Source organism: Dicentrarchus labrax, unplaced genomic scaffold (genome assembly GCF_905237075.1).
Source record: "Dicentrarchus labrax unplaced genomic scaffold, dlabrax2021, whole genome shotgun sequence".
In the NCBI taxonomy this organism is placed as follows: domain Eukaryota; kingdom Metazoa; phylum Chordata; class Actinopteri; family Moronidae; genus Dicentrarchus; species Dicentrarchus labrax.
The window spans coordinates 6232714-6254004 of record NW_026136703.1 but is presented as its reverse complement, the minus strand read 5'-3'; the positions used below and the strand labels follow the sequence as shown (position 1 = coordinate 6254004).

The following is a 21291-nucleotide window of genomic DNA, read 5'->3' as shown; positions in this document are numbered from 1 at the left end:
TCTGTATGAGTGTTTATTTCAGAATGTCTTATTAAGGATCTTGTAGCCCAGATGACCTGCTAACTAACAGAAGTCTACACTCTGTGAGGCTGTACTTGAGGTAAGCATGAAGGTAAACAAGCTAATGTGGATGTTTAGCAGGTGTAATGTTTACCATGTTCACCATCTTGGTTTTGGATGCTAGCATGCTAACATTTGCTAATCAGCATTAAACACAAAGTACATCCGAAGCTGATGGGAATGTCATTGGTTTTGTAGGCATTTGATCATAAAGCCAAACATTGGACAAATAGAGGTTTTTACCTGTTGATGGTGCAAGATTAAGGTTAACTGATCACCAACATTATTACAAATCATTCTGAGGCAGACATAAATGTCCATCCAATAGTTGTTGAGAAACAAGCCTTGTTTTATTTTTGTACAGTTTTCTGAAGCACAACGGTGGATGCATAATTTTATTACAATTTCATTACATACAGTTCTTTAGCACCGTAAGACACAGTAATTAAAAAAGTAACTGTTTAAAGACAAAGGATGCTACGGTTTGGTTCTTTAGTTCTTGGAGCTGCGAGTGACAGACTTTCACCTTTGGTCATAGCAACAGCAGGTTGAGTTAAAAAACACAAGCAATAACATTGGAAAAACACCTCTTTCTTCTGAAATTTTCTGCCCGAATTAAAGGTTCTTCTCAGCCGGGGCGACCTCTAGGAACAGCTGCAGGAACACTGTTAACTTGGTGAGCAGTCCTGGGCAGAGCTTGTAATGGATGAAGGGTACGTAGATTATAGCTCCACTTAAGATAAATAAAGTCACATAGAGGTATTCGATCTGAGGATCGTCTATGATTGGTGCCAGCACAAGGAATATTGCTGCAATGAGGACCAGTATGGGGAGTATAATGGGTACCTGTGGAGAGAGGAAGAGACAAGCTGATTGTCATCCTGTGATTTTAAAAAAAGACAGACGGTGTTTATGCATGTGAAAGTGTTACACTGACCTTGTACGGCCTGGGGAGCTCCGGCTTCTTAATCTTGAGGTAGATAAGTCCAGATAGGGTGATGGCATAGAAAAACCAGGCAGTGAAACTGACAGCAGCAATGAAGAGGAATGTCAGACAAATACAAACAGGCTGTACATTTTAATAATAAAGAAGAAATATTAAATATATACAAAGCGGATCCAGTTTTCACCTGAAGAAGTTGACAATACTCTGGAAGTCTCCGGGGATCAGCACTACCAGAGAGACAACAGTGGTGAATATCAGGGCTGGAGATGGAGTCAGTCTGTGGACGTGAGCCATGGCCAGAATATCTGGCTACAAAACAAACACAAGTCTGAGTGAAACTCTGTGACAACCATCTCAACAATCACATATGTTCATAAGGTAGAGGGATTCTCACCATGTGTCCCTCCCTGGCAGCAACAAAGCACACGCGGCCACCACTGAAGAATGTCCCGTTCAGTGAACCAAAAGCAGACAATGCTGCAGCCACAGACATGATCCAGCCCCAGCTTCCTAGCACCTTATTCCTGTGGAAAAAGGTTGAAGTTCTCACAAGAGCTTTTTTTTATTTTTTTATTCTTACTGCTCTAAAGGTCATTAGTGATGTCTGAACTAACTGTGCTCATGTCACTGCAGTGTTGAGTGCACTGCTGATGTGCTTTTCCTCCAGGTCAATGATAGAGGTAATTAAAAGTATTTTCTTTTACACATCCAAGTCTGATTATGGGTCTTGAGGAATACTACTGCATATGTAAATGTGCTTGAGGCAGTGTCAGTTGGGCCTGAAGACTAGAAGTTTGCAACTGAAAAACATTTGGGGTGTGAGAAAGGAGATTTCCAGACCCTCTATAGCTCACTCCTCATCTCTGCCTGAGGCTAGAGGCTACATTAGCCGCTGCTTTCATAACACACCAGAATCTCAGCCGGAATTGTAAGTGGTGGAGTTGCACTGTGGTTAATGTGGACGTCAGGTTTTTACAAGGAAGAAGAAGTCATGAAAATAAAAAGACAATGTGTCTGGTTCTGCTGCATCCCTTTTTAATACAGTGTTGTAGGAGTGGTAAATCAGTGGAGTACTATTTTAAAGCCCCTTTAAAATGAGCAATTTTAACACCAGACACACCAATTTAAACAGACAGTGTGGACCTGTCTACCTGAATCTGGGACATTGACATCAGGTGCGGTCTTACCCCCAGGTTACTGCTACTGCGCTGGAGGACATGAGCTCTCTAGGTGTCATTACTGTCAGGTAGCTCACATTCACCAGCAGATATAAGCCAGTCACCAGAGAAATGGCAATGACAACCGCCCTAGGAAGATTCACCTGGAAGAAAAAAAGCAACATCATTTTTTTGTTCTGGTTAACATGAAAACATCTGGAGCCAAACTACAGGATTAAACATGCACTTACACTGTTTATATACTTTCAACACCAAAATTGTTGAAATTTTGGATCCCAAATTTTGTACAATCATTTCCAAATGAAGATGGAAAGCTGTTCAAAATGCATGAATCTAGCTTGCAAAGTTGTTGGAGTGGTTACTTGACTATAACAATGATTCATTAAAAGAACAAACTCAAAATGACACATTCAGAATCTGTCAGCTATGAAGATCATTCACCATAGGTCCAGGATTGCCCTCCAAACCCTCAAGAATAAAATCTAAAAGCATGAAGTGTTCAAACTGTCTAAAAAGACATTGAGCATCCCATTATGAAGCACAAATGTTGTAGTCCTCCCAACAATGAATCTGTTTGAACTGTCTAAACAAATATTACCTTATCTTTCAAAAGGCCTAACCATTGTCAATAGCTGGAAAATGATTTACATCACATTTCATTTGAATTTCCACAACGAGGTTCACATTGTCATCACATCACTCCTAAACAGAAAATCAGTTAGAACTCTACTGCATGATGATATATATCAGCTAAATACATTTTCTACGAGGAAAGATGTTCCTAATTAACTTTGAATGTTATTTCTTCAACTTTTGGCAAGTAGATCAAACTGGCTGGAAAAAAAGTTTTTCCATTTATTTCTAACAATTTGCAATTGATATCCATAACAGAAATACAGCTTCAGTGACTTCAGTGAATAAAAAAAACAGTAACCACCAAACTAGCCAGCTGTGATTGTGACCTACTTTTTATGCCAAACAATATTCTGTGATCGGACACCTGGTTCTGTGATTTTACATTTTGTATTTACTGTGCACATGATAACAACACTGGCAGGCACACACCTTTGTCACAGTTAGATAAGAGCACAATTGCAGCTATAAAAACAAACCTTGAGTGTCTTTATGTAACTTAGCACCAACACCTCTGACAGTTTAATTATTGGTCTATACAGAAACCTTTAAGCAGTTCTGAACTGGCATACAGTCAACAGACTGGTGAATGGGTTTTGAAATAAGCATTTGAAGCAAAAGTAGAAGAAGTTATAAAGTAACACTCATCAGCTTAATTTCTATAATACAATCATAGCTTTGTCATCTTCCCAGTTTGGGATCAAAACATTCGTCCTGCAAAATATTTAACAGGGCATTATCTATCCGGTGATTACAGGCACTATTGTATTTGAATAAAATATATAATATACAATAATACATAATATAATACATATTATATATGCATTTTCACCTCTGGTCTTTTTAGCTCTTCGGTGACATAGTTCAGGTTGTACCAGCCAGCATAAGACCAGAGTCCTTGAAAAAAAGCCATTCCTAGAGTGCTCAAAGAGTACTGAGTGCCTTTAAATGCATTCTCAACTTTTAAACTTTCCACAATGACACTGCTGCTCTGTATGAGCTCCACTATCCCTCCAATTACAATTAAAGTCAAAGTGAGCACCTTTGCCACCAAGAAGACCACTTGGATTCTGATGGCAGCTCGGACATTCAAGATGTTGGCTATGGCAACAACCAGTATAGTCACAGCTGCAGCACACTTCACTACCAGCTGAGGAGCATGGCAGTCTGGGTAAAAAGGTGCTATAACATACTCTGCAATGCTAATTGCCATTGCAGCCATGCTGAACGGTTTCACAACCAGGATAAAAGTGAATGCTGCAAAAAAGGCAGGACATGAACCATAGATCCTCAGTATGTAGATGAAGTCCCCACCAGATTCAGGAATGACCGTCCCGAGCTCGGTATAGGACAGCGCTGCAAACATAGCTACAACTCCTGAGAGAGCCCAGATCACCAGACTTGCTCCCGGGCTTCCCACGAAGGCCAGCACAAACTGTGGGGACATGAATATACCAGATCCGATCATAGTCCCTGAAACTAGTGCCACACCGCCTATCAACCCAATTTCCCGCTTCATTTTCAGGGCTTCAGGTTCTTTGTCCGCCATGGCCACGTAGATCAGAAAGTGTAAAATGAAGATACTGTAGTTGTTATGCTCTCACAGACGAGATACCCAGATAAGGACATTGGCACACACCTGTAGACTGTATATAACAGTAAATGAAGAGGAGGTAGTAAAAACTGTCACATATAAGTAGCTTGAATGTAATATTAACTCAGCTATGGTTGTATATCTAACAATAAATCTGAAATCTGATCTTGATTCTAAGCTTACATTTTAACTTGTCATGTAATTCCTTGTCAGGAGATGATCATTGTTGTATCGCACAGCAGTGGCAGCTTTATTGTGTTTTTCAAACTATCTAACCTCAGCACTTCCACTCTTTGTGTAATTTGCTTTTTTTCAAACCTTAAGTATTTTCTTTATTATTTTATGACTTGACTTGTAAACACTTAGATAACAGGTTGATATTGGATGTATCATCTTTAATAAGTGGGAGAAGATAGGGATAGGGAAGATAGTGGGCAATTTGAATTTCTTGTTTCGTTCAGACTGATTGATTGCCCAAAAACATGAATAAACAATGAACGACAAAAAGGATGCATGATCTTGATTGCAGATGTACAGTCTTCCTCAATGAAACATACTTGACAAAAAGAATATAATCTCTCAATTTAATGTTTGCTAAGAACATAATGATTTCTGAATAGTAAACAGTGAAACTCTTACTTCGGGATCCTTCAGCTCTTCAGTTAAATAATTCAGAGTGTTCCAGCCATCATAGGACCACAAGCCCTGATAAAAAGCAATGCCAATTGAACTGACACCAACATTTGTTCCCTCAAAAGAGTTATCAAAGTTCTCAGTGTGTCCCTGGAAAAGCATCACAACACCTCCCAGTATGATCACTGCCATTGCCAGCACTTTGACTGCCATGGAAACCACCTGGATGGCGGTGGCCAAGCGGACGCTCAGACAGTTAACAATGGCCAGCACCATGATACTTCCTGCAGCCACGCACTTCACCACCAGCTGTGGAGGGGTGCACTCGTTGTAAAAGGGGGCCACAACATATTCAGCAAAGCTCAGAGCAATTCCTGTGGCACTGGCAGGTCTCATGACAATGATGAAGCTGAAGACAAACATGAAAGCCACCACTTTCCCTGCCGTCCGCAGAATGTAGATATACTCTGCTCCAGACTCCGGTATGACTGTGCCCAGTTCAGCATAGCAGAGTCCCCCCAGCATGGCTATCAACCCACAGCAGGCCCATATAACAAGGCTGGCCCCAGGGCTGCCAATAGTGGATAGCACATACTGGGGGGATACAAATATTCCAGATCCCATCATGGTTCCAGCAATGAATGACACAGCTCCTATAATCCCAACTTCCCTCTTCAGGTTGAGTCCCTGTTTGTCACTCTCCATTGTTCGATAACTGCTGCTTCCTCAAAGGCTTTCGGAGGACACACTAGGCATGTGTGCTCATGTTTTCATTGAACCGTCTGTAGATTAACTGCTAACTCTTCAATAGCCACTAAAACCAAGGTGCGGTGTTTGACTTTGATCATTGCCTTCTTGTCTCTTAACCTGTTAAAATCCACCAGATCCACAGTGCACCGGATCAGGGTTAAGGTTTGGGGACACCAGTGACACTAAAGACTAGCTCCCATAAAGTTTGGCCCAGAAGTCTAATATTTTACGCAGATGTAGTTGACATGATGTATGTCGTAACAGTTGTAACATTGAGCATGGCCTCATTAATGCGACTCAAATACTGACTTACTGAAGACAAGAACCAAAGAAATAAATGTTTCCTTTATGTTTAAGCAGATGTAGTGGAGGCTGTGTGTTAGCCCCGTACTAAATGAGCAAGTTTTCACGAACTAGAGCATGTTGCCTTTCAAATTAGTTGTCATACATGCTCTTTGGCCCAACAGTTCTTCTATTTCAAGCCTTTTTTATTTGGGAATTCCAATGACGAAATTAAAAAGCTAATGATTTTTAAGAGGTTAAGGGGGAGTTCTGAGATCTGTCATCACCATGACTGTCTTCTGCCCTCTGGTGGATTGTTTGTGCACTGCAGAAAGTGGCGGGCCTTTTGAGTGCCAAATCCAAAATGGTTGCCTTCATGTAGTGATTTGCAAAAATTTTTTTACGTTGCGCTATATTGATACAAATATTTCAATATACATATTTACTGTATTGAAGCAACTTATAATTACTTCATATTTTGTACTTTATTTTATGACAAAATTGTGGTGAAAATGTGTGTCAATATGATACAGTGGGTATAAAAGGTGATTTGCCTGTAAATCCCTCAATTGTCATTGTATTTCATGATTAAATTAAACTAATTAAAGAATTTATTGCCATTTTAAGATATCGTTAGAGTGGAAATGGATGTTTTTTTAACCTGCTCTCGTAATAATCACTTGAAGGTTGTAATGGCTCGCTTACTAATAATTGTCTTTTCCTCATTGATTTTCATTAAAATTATTCCTTGACTATCATAATCTGTGTTATATTGAGCAAACTGGTTTTTGGCCTACCACAAGGCAAAATGAAAAAGTTGTAAAACAGTTCCTATTTGAAAAAAAAAAACCCATTCAAATGTTCCAAATGCAATGTATCAATAAATTGCTATAAATGCCTGATGTACAGTATCAAATATGATGCAAACATTTTTGGCTCTTTTTCTATGTGGCGGGCTTCAGAGAGAGGTTGAGGATAAAAGCTCTGTACTTGTACCAGACTGTTTGCAACTGATGTGAAGTATGAGTTCAAACATTCTGCCACTTCAAACTGATACCATTAATGTCCAGACTAAAACTGTGTTTGAAAGCTTGAGACTGAAGCGCTTTGAAATAACTTACTCTTATACTCCATCCCGGCTCAGAGATTACCACCTGATGAAGCCAGGAGAACTACATGATCTGCAAAAAGAAGAGATGCAATCCTGAGATCACTGAACCAGGCACTATTTGCCTCGTGACTGTGCCAAGAGATTCTGTCCATGTAAATAACAAACAGAACCAGGGGTAATGGAAAAGCATGACTTAATTCAACATCCACAGGGTATGCATTACCTTCTTGCCATTAATATGGAAACAGCTCTCACTACAGAGGACCAGATGGAATGTAGCAATGGCCCTGGCACTTTGCATTCCTACAGTGCCCCACTCAAGACACCCCAAAGGACACAGTTGTAAGCCCACTCCATGTCCACAAAACACATGGAGACTGAAAGGCTAAACTCCCACGACCTCTACAGAATACTGTCAAGAATAAAGAGCTGCTCCACTAGTCTGTGGCCAGGACAGAATCTGCAGTGGCCCTCCAGAATCTGAAGCTTTACAATGTTTTCCAGTACCCTGGAATAAGCTTTCTTGTTATTTTAGTGAAGACTGAGCAGTGTTACACCTGCCAGACACTGTCCCCTCCTTTAGGCATTAAAAAGTGTTATCCAAGACAGCCCAGCAATATTTATAGCTTTAGCATGTCAGCGTTAATGTCATACACCCCTGGTACCTTGAGGGTATGGCTTCCTTTAAATCTGCCTCCTCCACAGAGAGTGTATCAGTTCAGTTCAGGCAGTGAAGGTAGAAGTATTGAGATCCTTCAGTAAAAATAGCAATACCACTGTAAGTCTTTTTAAAATTCAATCAGGGAAGAAGGCAAAACAGTGACTGATTAAGATGCACTGGTAATCTTTTTTATGTGTTTCTCAGACTGCACTGCAGTAATCTATATAGTAAAGCGAGAGACTATTGAGCATGAAAGTTAATTGTGAAAAAAGAAAACAGACACTTATTCTGGATGTTTCACCTCCTCAGTTAAGTGTTCCACCCACCATAGGACCACAAGTCCTTACAGAAGGTAATGCCAGTTGAGCTGACACCAACATTTGTTCCCTCAAAGGAGCTCTCAAAGTTCTCAGTGTGTCCCTGGAAACCACCTGGATGTCCCATGATAGCTGCTGCAGCCACCAACTTCTCCACCACTTGTGGAGGGCTACAGCCGTAAACGGGGGCCAAAACATATTAAACCATAAAACTGCTGGTATGACATGTGCCTAGTTCAACATAGCTAAGTTCCCCCAGCATGGCTATCAACCCACAGCAAGCCAACATAATAAGGCTGGCCCCAGGGCTGCAAATAGTGGATAGCACATACTGGGGAGAAAATCCCACATCCTATAATGGTGCCAATGAAGAAATGAAGAGACATTCAAAACTACCAGTACCCAAGATGTGCATTCTGTGTCAGCACCAGGAGGAGGGTTTGAGAGACTCACTTCTCACTCACTTCCAGGTCTTTCTGAGTGGATTTACATACAAGATTAGTTTTTTGTACATTGCTATTGTATTGACAAAAGCCAAAATGGGAGCGAGGCTGTGATTCTGGAACAACTTGGGTTTGTATGATAGCTAAGTTGTGATTCCTCACAGGGGTGACCAGGGCTTTCCTCACAATAAAAGGCTTTGCAAACAGAGATCAATTAATGTAAAATAGTTTATCTTAACATGGCTAGAACAGTAGACACTTAAATCAAGATACACAACCGATAGGGAAATAAAACTAAACTACTTTCTTCTACACTAGACATGTCCTTTACAATTGGCTACAGATTAACAGTTTACTGTCAGACATCTGAGGGTCGGACTGACACAAGGTGGGACATACTCGTTTTTGTGACTTTGCTCATTACTTCCAGCAGTATTATATGTTTTTGTTAATTTTTTATTCCCAGCTTTTGCAATTTTGCAGTAATGGGAATAGTAACATTTCAGCAATTATCTTATTATTATTATCAAGGTATAGCTGAGCAATGAAGACATTTGTCTAATTTATTAGGTTTGGTGGTGGTTAAGTTTTTCACTCTGATGAGCAGGTTATCAAAATAAGGATAGATCTTAAGAGTGTCACTGAGGCACAAACATAGACTGGGTGATCTGACTTTTAGTGTGTGGCTATAGCAGTTGGCTTGATGGCACTTTACACGTGACTATGAAGGTGGGTCACCAGTAAGTCTAAATTTCCCCACAATCATGGGGTCAGGAAAGACAGAGGATTTGTTATCATGACACTAAAAGACTCCCCTGTTCTTATCTCATTGATGGTTTCACAGATATCCAACATGACATATACTGTATGAACGTGTGTGTGTGGGTTCTGGAGATAAAAGTTCAAACATTGATTGGATTGCATTCCCCGTTTTCACCTATGTAGAAAAACATTACAAGTTTTTTCTTTATGGTGATGGTGGGGAGCTTATTTGGTCTAAATAACTCAGTGCAATAACATTTTCCACTAAAACCCCATATACCCTTTTTACTTACTTCTGGACGTTTCAACTCTTCAGTAACATAATTCAGATTGTTCCAGCCATCATAGGCCCATAGTCCCTGGTAGAAAGCAATACCAATTGGATTGATGCCCACATTTGTGTTCTCAAAAGAGTCTTCAAAGTTTTCCGTGTGCCCTCTGATAAGCATCACCACACCTCCTATTATAATGACCGCCAAGGCCAGAACTTTGGCCGCCATAAAAAACACTTGGACTGCCATCGAAAGGCGAACGTTGAGGCAGTTCACAATGGCTAGGACCACAATTGCAGCTGCAGCCACGCACTTCACCTGCACCACTGGAGGGGGGCAGTCTGAGTAGAAAGGAGCCACGACATACTGGGCAAAACCCAGAGCCATGCCAGCAATACCAGCAGGTCTCACAAATAACACAGAGCTGAAGATTAACATGAAGGCGACGACCGGGCCTGAAGTCCTGAGGATGTAGATGTACTCCCCTCCTGATTCTCTTATAACAGTGCCCAGCTCAGCGTAGCAGAAAGACGCCAGTATCACCAGTAAGCCACAGCATGCCCACACCACCAAGCTGGCTCCGGGGCTCCCGATGGAGTAGAGCACAGTCTGTGGGGTCATGAAGATCCCAGACCCAATCATTGTCCCTCCTATGAGGGACACAGCTCCCATCAGCCCTACTTCCCGCTTCAGGTTGAGCTTCTGTGTCTTGTCGCCCATGATCGCAGCAGTTGCAGACTGTCTGTTGTCCGATACCTTTACCAAAGGAGAAAACACTGTAATTGTGTGGCCAAAGTCACTATTGCAGCAACTCAGGGAGTTAATAATTACGTGGGTTGGTCATACAACCAAGTGTTTTTATATGAGTCTGTTTTGCTTTGCACCTCATATTTAGGGGGAGTAGTGTACATGGTTGTTGTGGGCCCAGGGTTGGCCTTATCTTTGCTGGTGCTATGCTCCTTTCTTTTGTTTCAGGAGGTCAGAGATGCAGTAAGCTGTGCTCAGAAGTCTATAAATCAGACCTGCGAGATCCTCTCACTCTCTTCCCCTGCTCTACTAATTCAGAGGTTCTCAACCTGGTGTCCAAGGACCAACAGGTCTCCTTCGTGGGGGGTTCCATGAAAAATGGGGAATATTTTAATTTCATCGTTTGTTTTCCAAATCTTCACTGTTAACCTGCCCAATCTACAGTACAGACAGTTATAGAATCTCAAAGACAGGAATGTCTAAGACTACATCTATATCTTCTTGACACCAAAAAGGTTGAGAACCACTGTATCTTTGTGTTTCACAGCTACACATTCACACACAGAAGTACTACTTTAAATTCTTCTGGTTAATAATTCCTAAAATACTAAATATAAGTAGAATTACTGACCTATGGTTGTATGCCTTTGCCAACCAGGCAAGTTGCAGTGTCCAGTTTCAGATATGTGGTGAAGACATTGAAGGAATTATAAAAATGTATAAAGTTTAGTTGTTATAAAGCCTGTACTGTGCTAGTTCTTGCTTACTCATTGTGTCAACCCAGTCAATTCATTCTGAATTTATGGCTAAAAACCTATTTTGAGGTCTCAATGACCTTTGACCTCTGAATCGAAAGTGTCACCAATTCAGTGTCCGACCAACTGTGAAATATTTTCACAATCTCCCCGTCTGTTCCTGTTTTTTGGACATGATGAGTATAAAATGTCATCACTTCCCATTAAACATCTGTGTGACATTTTGTCATAACAACTAAATTCTAATCAGGCACGAAAAAAAGGCAACACACCCCTGATTCATTTAAAACAATTTTATATTGGGTATGCCACCATGAATATGGATATTGAGCATTATTTTATCACTTTTGGAACATTTTAGCACTATTGGTACAAATATTAACTCTTAGCAAAAAATAGGAAAGATAATAAAACATAATGAAATATTTATTCCGTATGCTGAATAAGAAAACATACATACAACCAGTGAGTGATGTTTTTACAACATCTTATCACAGTGGTCACCTACAACCTAATTTACAAACCAGAGCAGTGTTTTATGATCTCTTCACTTTATGGCTTGATGTTTCTGGACGGTTGCCACCCACAACACATCAAACAAAGCCAACAAACACGATTTGTTTTCCTGGAGTATGTAAGAGTGAATGTACCACTGCAGTGGAAAGCTTTAATGATGTCAAACCAGGTATCCTGTGATGTGATGACAATCCACTATCACAGACCTGCATTCAACATCTTTGTTGTTACACCAGGATCATCTCACTGTAATAATATACAGTAGATATCTACCACGGTGTCGTGCAGTGGTCCCTCTCTTTTATCTGTCCGTCTCCATCATGAGGCTTTATCCTCCCCTCCTGTGATGAAGAGGTGAACAGTCTTGTTGGAGTGCAGCATCTGTCCGGCTCGCTGGGCTCCAGTGATGGCAGCTAGCTTGTGAGCATCATAGCGGGAGTGGAGGGCAGTGCAGGTCCAGCTGGCCTCCTCCCCCCGACCCCCCGCTGCCAGCATGTTACACACCTCGCTGTAGAAGTGGGGGAAGGAGGGTAATCCATAAAATATCAGGTTCTGGATCCCCTTGATGGTGTACCTTAGTAAAAGAAGTCAGAGATCAATGGTTCTGCAGAGCTCACCCGGTTAAATGCAAGACTTTTTAATACCGCTTTTATCACATTTTTTCAATACTTTCCAGCAGTATATAGCAATAATTTCTGATTATTGCTTTACATTGTTGAGATAGTGCCACAATATACCAATACAGACAAGTATTTAAGAAAACTAATTTATGTAAGACTTTCTTCTTTTTCTTGAGAAATGTAATGCTTTCTATGACCTGCAGATGCACTGGAAATCCAAAGAGGTGTTGAAAAAGCTTATTATATAACTTATATAAACATCTTATTTAAGTCAGATAAGTATCTAAAATAAGTATAAGAATTACATTATTGTTTGAGGTACAATGTTAAATTACAAATATATATTTGTATGTGTGTTTTTAATCAACTGTCTACAATAGATAAACTACAGTGTATGACTACCCCATCTGGTGGCATGAATAAACTAGAGAAAAGGGTTCTGAGTCTTTACAAATGCTAAAGTAAGAGGTCTAACTTTTGAACTCTGTAAAAGGGATCATTACACCTGTTATCACAAAAGGTGAAATGTTAACTGTTAAAAAGGTAACAAAAGATTACTGACTTTAAACCCTTCACTATCGATGGCATGGGAGGGCTTGCAGCATCACCAGAATGCTCATCATATTCAGTGACTTTCTGTTAATGTGTGGCCCTGTGGTTGGTGAGGTCCAGTTCGAGCCACTGAACAACCAGCGTCTTTCAGCAGGGAAACCCTACTGCTACCTGCTACAGGAGGCCTTTACTAGCTGACTGACCTGTGCTCCAACCACTGGGTAAAAAGACTAAATCCCCCTTGAATCAGTCACAAAGCCCAACACATGCAGAGGTTACCTGCTGGAGCATTAAAAAGAACTGACCTCTTGTAGAAGTGGAAGCGTTCAGTGAAGAGCAGGAACTGTTTATCCCCTTTCTGGAAGAAGTGCCTGGCTCTGGACACCTCTGACTTGCTGGAATACTCGCAGATGCTGGCAAAGTTTATTTCCTCTTTCTTCATGTAGTTGCGCAACCGTACGTAGTCGAAGTAAGACGGGATGTAGATCAGAGTGTGGGACATTACTGAGTCCCTGTACTGAGGTAGCACTTTATCTATAAAGAACTGAAACCTACAGGCAGGATGGAGAAGAGCAGAAATAAAACAGCTTTACATTTTGTTGGGAAGAATCAAGCATTTGTCAAGATCTCTTGAGCTCTTGCATATATTATAATCTCTTTTTCCCTAAGACATACAATTAAATAACACAAGTCACATAAATAACCAATGTGCTAATACCATAAAAATAAGGCTCTCATAGAAATTTGGATTTGAATGCTCCTTATAAAGTCACTAAAATATATATTTTTGTCAGTGATAGCTGTCTGTATATCCATAGATACACTGCCAATGAGCTCCAAGTGTAAATAAATGAAGGCTAAACAGGGCTTCCAGTGTAACACTGAATCAATGGCAACATATTTCCCCCAAAGCTTTTGAAAACCCTTGGTCTATGTTGTAGTCCATAAGTTGTCTGGCTGTGATGGCATCACATGGTTCACCTCTGTGGGAAGACCTTACCGAGCATCGTGGTCCATAAAGCTGTCGGAGGAGAACATCTGAAACACATGAGGCAGCTGAACCAGCACCTGGCAGATGGAACCTGTTTTTGGCATGTTCTTAGTGGCAACCTAGGACAAAACACACACAGATTATAACAAAAACATCACACATCATATGACAATGAAGAAATACAAATTCAAATTTGTTTTCACTCTTGATCTTAAAAGGTCAGCAGGTTAACTAACCAGGGCTCTGCTGGGATATCCAGCTGACTGCAGTAAACAACTTAGTGTGGCTACTGCTCCAACCACTGAGGATTAACTTAGTCTGTGACATCATTTCTGCCTCTTAGTCATGTGTTTGACTAAATTGCAGGCTGTACTGAATGTGTGGTCCCAGAAGTGGGTGTATTGTTATGTATAACATGCAGTACCTGTCCTCTGTAGTTGGCACAGTGCTTGGTGAGGATGTTGTTGATCTGCGGGTCCTGGATGGAGCTGAACACCAGTGTCTGCCGGTAGTGTTTGGCCCAGTTATTCAGGTTCCACATCCGCACCCTGGAGAAATCCACTCCATGGGAGTCCAGCGGCTGCAGGTTCATGTACTTTATCACATGCTGTAGAGGGGTGTACCATGTGATTTTACATAGGAGATCAACGTATACTGACACACCTGAACTACACCAACTTTTGACAGATTTGGTATGTAAACAAATGATTATTTATAGAACATTTATTACAAGTTACAAAATGTGACTCTTTTAACAAAAGGAATATCACCCTTTATAAAGACAAACCTTAACCTGAAATGCTCTGTCAAGGCTCCAGCAGTGTTTTCCTAAGTGTTTAACTTAAACAGCAGATGGCACCAACTCCTTCCAAGCACTAAAAATATAATGTATCATGTTTATCACTTGTGTGTTCTTACCAAGACGTGTTCCCAGTTTTGCATGAGTAAGACATCTGCCTGGTCCACCACCAGCAGCTCGATGGAGGAGAGGAAGTCAAAGTCTCTCTTACTTTCTCCCTCAGCTCCCAGCACTGTACGGAGGCCCAACGGAGACGCAATGATGATGTCCGAGGAATAAAAGGGGGAGTACAGACGGATGCTGCTCCTCACGATGGAGACCCCTGGTGAGTAAAGAGGACAGCAATGAGGCCTCAGACTGATACACTTAAGAGGTTATCCAAAAGGTGGGTTGACTTATGTTTGTTAAACTGTACCTATCCTGAAGTGATCATCCACGTTGCCCGAGAAGATGGCGCTGTAATCGTCCGGTCTCTGCAGATTGGATGGCTTGTCGTCTGCCTCTTCGCCAAACTCCTCCTTGAACCTCTTCTTGTTGCTGACCACTATCTTCCTGCCTTTGGTCTCCAGCAGGCTGATGAGTGTCTGGACGACTCGCAGAGCTCCGCCTCGAAACGGGACGAGAATCAGGACCTGACACATTCACATTCTGAAGTCATTATAACGTTCATGTTGGGTTTTAGATCGTTTCATTTCATCATTAAGTACATAAAGGGAATCCAGTGATTCCAGAAAAAATTACATGTGTGATCCAGCCTGAGAACTGGGGGCCAAACTGCTGTACAGAAACCTAATGAACTTGCATTTCATTTACTACTAAGTGTTCTTGGTATTTGAGTATAAAACCGGCAAAATTTTCAACCAGATGAGAACTCAAAAATGTGCTCGTTAGTGGCGGGATTTATAAGACTAATTATAAATGAATTTGATAAATATTGGTGATGTTTAAAAATGTTAAGCTTTGTTAAAAAACCCAAACATTATGAATTTAGTACTTTACCTTGGGCCGGGTCAGTCCTTGGTCTCTGGGTTCGTCCTGTGGCTCAGCTCCAGCTTTAGCCTGAGTTTTCTGCTCTCTTAGCTGCGCATTGTGAGCCAGGACCTGGGAGTTGGCCTTCAGAACGTGGTTAAGAACATGGAGGCAGTATGTACTGCGAACCTGTGGGCCCTGTTTCAGAGGACAAGTCTCTGGATAGTAGAGGTCCTTGTAGGAGCCCATAAGGGCTAGCAGTTCCAGCTGTACTTGGCTGATCTCCTGAGCCACCCCCTTAGGGTTGGAGGTCTGGTTCAGATCCTTCCAGCGAGTCTCCAAAAGTTTGTGGAAAACTGGGAGGTTTGTGTTTTTCTGTGGGCCGATGGATCCAAACTTCTCCAGGGGATTGGTAACGAGTAAAGTGCCCAATTTTGGCCACTAAATGTGGGGAAAAGTAAAGATAGTAAAGCACACGAACCGTAAAAACTAAAACAGGTTGATTTTGTAAGTTGTGCGGTTAATACCGTGATCTGAGCTTTGGCTTTGCTGCCAGATGTTATCTTCTGCACATCCTCTTCACTGAGTTCTGTGTCCAAATGCTGTAAAAACATGTCTGCATATAGAGAAACAAACACTGTAAAACATGCCTCAATCAAATCACACCCCTCAAATCTTCTCACTGAGCGAGCACTTATTAAAAAAATAAAATCACATAAAAAGAATCTCTTAAAAGGTACTGGACAGGCAACTCGGTGTAACATATTTGACAAAACTATTAGAACATTTTTAATTCAGACTGAATTTTCTGAACTCTTTTCTTACCGTTGCTGTCTTCATGCTCTGCAGTGCCTTCAACCTCCTCTTGTCCTTCTTCGTCCGTGAAGTTGGTCTCCAGACAGAACTGGGACTCGTGTTCCTTGTCTATGAACTCTTCAGCTCCAGGCTCTTTCTCCGCCATCTCCTCCCCTTCTACCGCCTCAGTCAGAGCCTCATCTGCATCCTCTGGCTCTTCTTCTCCCCCTTCATCTTCATCGCCATCCTCACTGTCGTCACCAACTACATCACTGTCTCCTAGGATAAAAAGCACAATAATATCCAGTCGACTGCCATATTCTGGCCTATAATGTCCTCATTGTGCCAGAAATAACCAACTCACCTTCACTAAGAAGCTCTTCTTCTTCCTCTTCATCATCAGTGCTCTCCTCTTCACTCTGCTCATTACTGGCGGCTTGGCTGAGAGTTGAAAGAAGTTTCTGATAGGCTGTTCTCTGCTCTGGTTCGTCATCGTCGTCACCCTCCTCCTCCTCAAAGTCATCAGGCTCAGCGTCGGAGTGTTCTGGGCTTGCCGGCTGTAAGAGGGAAAGACAGAGCGCCTTTAATTTGTAATATTATAATATTGGTATAGGTAAATATTACAAAACTGTCTGGAATCATATGTCTCATATTGCATTCAATGGGCTGTAAGACAGTGCTACTCACCAGTTGCAGTATTTCAGTTCTTTCCGGTTCACCGACTCTGTGAAAAAAACACATTGGGAAATGTAGCTACTTAGACAACATGTGTGTTTTGTAAAACCACAAACTTGACTTAAGAACAAAGATCTTGGTGTTTGTTGACATGTTGGTATTAAGAATACGTGACAGAAAAAAAGGTAAACCGCAGTGATTTTAGCACGTGACGCACTTATTATTCTGAAAACCAGACAATGAGTTAGGGTTATGAAAGTGTTGTGGGAGGCCAACAACGTCCTCTGAAGGTTTATCACCATGTTTCTTGGATTTATGTTTTATCACATATGGGAGGATGTCTGTGTTTTGTTAAGGAACAAGTTTCAAGTTTCACTGACATTACAGTCAAAATAAGTATGTGTGCATCAGCTATGGCTCTGTATTGTACATACAGTGGTTTATGACAGATAGTAGGAAGTAAAAAAAGGCAAACTATTCTCATAATCTCAAGAGTGTACAGACAGCTTCATCTGGTCAAAAGCTTGTTTCTTTAGTTTTTACTTAAATCAACTACTTGTTTAACAGCTTACAGTCAATATCAAGGATGTCAGTGGATTGTATAGAGGTGATGATAATGTAGGGATGGACTATAGATACAATGTTTACCTTCTGCTATTGATATCCTTGTACTCCTTTCTGCTAATAGCCATGTTGCTAACACATATAGATTATTAAGTTGAATAAAGGTCCACAATGGGCAGACATTTGCTCTGTGTCTATTTGATTTTGAAGGTGTCATCTTCAGAAACCTTCTCAGTTGTGTGGTAACTTAACGTTGTTATTTGCATTTTACTCGTCTAAATGAACTGAACCATCTCAGGAAGACTCACAAACTACATCTTAAAAAAACAGTGCAGTTTAGGAGAGAATATATCCCAGCTTTTAGTGAACATTAGCTTTGGTGTTCACTAATAACACGTAACTTATAGCTAACATAGGCTACCCACTGTGTCTGGCTAAGCTTTCTGAATGTAACTTAGCTAGTTGGCTAACATAAAAGTAGTTTAATAATTCCTTTAAGACAGGCCGGAGTTTGCTGGACTGCTTACACATCATGAAACGGATGCTCCTCTCCAAATTCCTTCAAGTGTTTCTTCTGCTTTTTGGATAAACTTGTGAAAAGCTGCTTATTCTGTCTTCTTTTACCCATGTTGACACTGTGCTACACGTGTGGTCCTCCAGCCTCTCCGGTGTTTGCTGTTGTTGGCTATCATGAGCAGTGTTACTGCCATCTACAGGTCCGGAGTGGAACTACAGGTGTGCAGTTTGCTCCTGGTCGGTGTGCAGATGACTGGAGGTAAATACTTTTTAACTGTTCAGAGATAATATCACTAACAGGGCCATTAAAACCACAGATGTAAATATTGTTTAAATACATCATCCAAAGCAGCATCAAAACACTGACCAGTTTACAGTCTGACTAACACATGATTCATTTTCCAGTGTGGCAGATTATTAGTTTTATGTCATCAACTAGGATTGCTATTGTTGAATGATTTTCTGATATTTGGATATGTTTTTGGCAATATTTACCTGAACTTTGTATTTCATTATAACAAAATAAAATAAAAATAAAATGAAATACATTTGCAATCACATAATTAAAACAGAATACCATAGTTGAAGATGGTACAATTTAAATGTAAATACTGGCACGTATTTCATTGATGAGCAACGATCACTGTGCTAAATAATCCTGAGATTGTCTAACGGCACTCTTTTACAAATTCCTCTGTAACTTTGCTGTGAAAATTAAAAATAGGCTTTAATGCTGAGGAAAAATCTTTTCTGCAACAGGCAGATAAATCCCATGGGTTTAGCAGGGTGATTCCTGGATTTATGGATTTAGATAATGGATTTGTCAAGGTGACAGTAACAGGGAAATGTACATATGTGACGTATTTTGCAGCAATAGTGACAAAAGGAAAACGTTTTTTTTCCGACAGTTTTATGAATTTCTTGCTTTTACTCTTGATTTGACATCCACACAGGCCTACTGTAACCACCTGTTCTAGTGTAAACCCCTGATGATGCGCTTCTACTTAAAACACAACATTAATACAATTTATAATGCTAACAAAGACGAGCTTGTATAGCAATGTAATCTTTACAACAAGTTGGTATATATTTAAATAAAAGGTTATCTGTAGTGTTTCATGGGTAATTATTTGTGCAGCAGAGCATATCCTGAGTGTATATCTAAGACTAGACACAGGTCTGTAGTCTATCCGCTGTTTGAAAACTAACCTTGATCAATTATTGAACATGGTTATATCAATTTACTGTTTGCCTGTTTTAGCTGTTACCATGGCAGAGGCTCATCTATTATTAACCATTTCGGTGTCTCGTTTTTGTACTCGGGGTATTTTCAGCTCATTTTGACACGTCAATGGGGATATTAGTGTTTGATAATTGCATACCACTATGGCTTAGGCTGAAAGAGCACGTCTGGCTTCTCTGAATGGGATGTGAAACATGTAAGACAATCTTGTATTTCAATGGAGGGGCCAAACCTGAAACAGGAGAAAGAAAAGGCAGGGAAAACAGTTAGGTTTAGAGTAGCATCTGCCAACAGTGGCCGGGTCTTGGCGGAGGTGTTCAAGGATGAAACGGCCTGGTGCAGCTCAGTGTCGGACTCAGTGGACTCTGACTGCACCAGCAGCCCAGAAGCAGAGCAGGGGAGCCCACCTCCCAGCAGCGAGGCCAACAGCCATCTGAACGGCCTGCTGGTGGAGACGGCTCCGGACGAGAACGGCTGTGAACCTGATGACCTGCTTTTGTACGCCAGTGCCAAGAGAGAGATGGTCTTCAGCAACAAACGGATCAATATTTGCAGCAAGAATGGGACCATTCGAGGAGTGAGGAACAAAGTGAGCGCAGGCCAAGTGCTTTTCAACAACCTCTCCAACATGTACTCTGTAAGTAGCTCTGGCATAGGTGGGACAGACTTTCAACATTTTAACTACCAATGTGTAGAAAGCCACCCAACAGAAGGGTTGTTTTGATTCAATAACCCAGAAGGAATATAAAAATAACACAAATATTGGATCAAAACACTCCATTAATACTGACTCAAGTTAACCAAGTATTGTGCTGGTGCTATATTGACCCTATAGGTCAGTTCTGAACCCAGTGCATGTTATCCAAGCTACATTTTCTGTGTGAAAGCTGTGGGTTATCTTATCTTTACGTGCAGGTTATCTTTTTTGTTGCTGTTTGTTGTTTTTATTTTGTTAGCTGTTTCTGTTGTTGTCATTTAAGCAACTGAAGGCAGTTTCTTCATGCATGTGGCCATATTTATAATCCACATGAAGAGTATTGACCTTGGTGCAGGAGCTTGTTTCAATCATGACCTTTACTCTGTTTCCCTTTAAGGGTTCCCTTCGTCATCCGAAAAGGAGACCCTGGGAAAAGGAGTAAACAGTTTGGAAGTAGTAGATTCACACGCTGTGATCAACAGGAAGAAAGAGCCCTGTGGCTGAAGATTGTCCTGCAATTTTGGTTTACACCAGGACTCCTCACTTTACTGACTTTATGTCTGGTTTAAAACAAACTCTTCAGTGTCTTCCTTTATTATTAGTTCTGCTTTAAAATGACTACAGCTAATAACAGTGTGTTAGTTCTTTGATTCGGATTCATCTCTCAGATGTAGTATACTGTGGCTGTAAGCACATATAACTTCACACATTTATAAACAAAAACCTCTCATATGGACAATTTTGAAATGTGTAAAACACCAAAAGGACAATTAAATATGTGTAACCTTTTTTTATACATACCCATGCATGCATATCATGTGACTTGTAACTTAAACAACTGAACCAACTAACTAAACAAGTAAGTTCGCTGGAGCCTCTGAGACTTTTAATGGATTCTGAAAAGATTTTTGTATTTTTTGTAAGACGTTGTAAGTAAAATTGTGACCCAAAATTTCATATGATTTTGATATTTGATGGAGTCTCATTCTGATTTATGTGAACATGTTTTTCTAAGTATTTTTTAATGATGTTCACACTACACTGGGTGTGCTTTATACTATTCTAATCCATACTTCAGCATATCAATGGTAACTATATCAACCTTTCTTTGTTTTAAGAATTAGATATACTTCTTGCTCTTCGCTCTGTTGCAGTAGATCTTATGTTTGGTGCACTGGTTTCTGTTCTGCCTTGTTTGTTACATTTATTA

At 40.7% G+C, this 21291-nt stretch overlaps 3 protein-coding genes across 5 annotated transcripts; 1 reads left to right on the top strand and 2 right to left on the bottom strand.

Annotated features, from left to right (window-relative positions):
- Positions 1-388: 388 nt before the first annotated feature.
- Positions 389-10971, bottom strand: zmp:0000001267 (b(0,+)-type amino acid transporter 1). 3 transcript variants are annotated; one of them, XM_051392260.1, is made up of 6 exons: positions 9664-10971; positions 2194-2327; positions 1401-1530; positions 1191-1315; positions 998-1085; positions 389-906 (listed from the first exon to the last, which is right to left on the bottom strand). In XM_051392260.1, the coding sequence occupies exons 1-6, from the start codon at positions 10360-10362 to the stop codon at positions 676-678; spliced, it is 1407 nt and encodes a 468-aa protein (XP_051248220.1). In that variant the 5' UTR covers positions 10363-10971; the 3' UTR covers positions 389-675. The 3 variants fall into 3 exon arrangements, with proteins under 3 accessions (XP_051248220.1, XP_051248230.1, XP_051248211.1); XM_051392270.1 differs by lacking the exon at positions 9664-10971 and adding an exon at positions 5051-6922; XM_051392251.1 differs by lacking the exon at positions 9664-10971 and adding an exon at positions 3650-5044.
- Positions 10972-11422: 451 nt separating this feature from the next.
- utp25 (UTP25 small subunit processor component) lies at positions 11423-18314 on the bottom strand. Its single transcript, XM_051392226.1, has 12 exons — positions 18153-18314; positions 17074-17110; positions 16751-16943; positions 16417-16665; positions 16119-16207; positions 15622-16032; positions 15038-15254; positions 14742-14944; positions 14248-14430; positions 13833-13942; positions 13138-13383; positions 11423-12234 (listed from the first exon to the last, which is right to left on the bottom strand). Exons 1-12 carry the CDS (start codon positions 18251-18253, stop codon positions 11979-11981), a joined length of 2295 nt encoding a protein of 764 aa, XP_051248186.1. The 5' UTR covers positions 18254-18314; the 3' UTR covers positions 11423-11978.
- Positions 18315-19381: 1067 nt separating this feature from the next.
- On the top strand, positions 19382-21147 carry grxcr1b (glutaredoxin and cysteine rich domain containing 1 b). The gene is made up of 2 exons (XM_051392357.1): positions 19382-20021; positions 20479-21147. The coding sequence occupies exons 1-2, from the start codon at positions 19602-19604 to the stop codon at positions 20521-20523; spliced, it is 465 nt and encodes a 154-aa protein (XP_051248317.1). The 5' UTR covers positions 19382-19601; the 3' UTR covers positions 20524-21147.
- The last annotated feature ends 144 nt before the right edge of the window (positions 21148-21291 follow it).

Excerpts from the sequence above, each read along its gene's own strand:
- zmp:0000001267 (XM_051392251.1), bottom strand. The coding sequence starts at position 4,366 with ATGGCGGACAAAGAACCTGAAGCCCTGAAAATGAAGCGGGAAATTGGG. Across the intron at positions 1,316-1,400 it reads CTGCCAGGGAGGGACACATG|CCAGATATTCTGGCCATGGC; the intron begins GTGAGAATCCCT and ends TTTGTTTTGTAG. Across the intron at positions 1,086-1,190 it reads AGTATTGTCAACTTCTTCAG|TTTCACTGCCTGGTTTTTCT; the intron begins GTGAAAACTGGA and ends TGCTGCTGTCAG.
- utp25 (XM_051392226.1), bottom strand. The coding sequence starts at position 18,253 with ATGGGTAAAAGAAGACAGAATAAGCAGCTTTTCACAAGTTTATCCAAA. Across the intron at positions 17,111-18,152 it reads GAGCATCCGTTTCATGATGT|AGTCGGTGAACCGGAAAGAA; the intron begins GTAAGCAGTCCA and ends TTTTTTTCACAG. Across the intron at positions 12,235-13,137 it reads CGCTTCCACTTCTACAAGAG|GTACACCATCAAGGGGATCC; the intron begins GTCAGTTCTTTT and ends TCTTTTACTAAG.
- grxcr1b (XM_051392357.1), top strand. The coding sequence starts at position 19,602 with ATGGAGGGGCCAAACCTGAAACAGGAGAAAGAAAAGGCAGGGAAAACA. Across the intron at positions 20,022-20,478 it reads ACCTCTCCAACATGTACTCT|GGTTCCCTTCGTCATCCGAA; the intron begins GTAAGTAGCTCT and ends TTTCCCTTTAAG.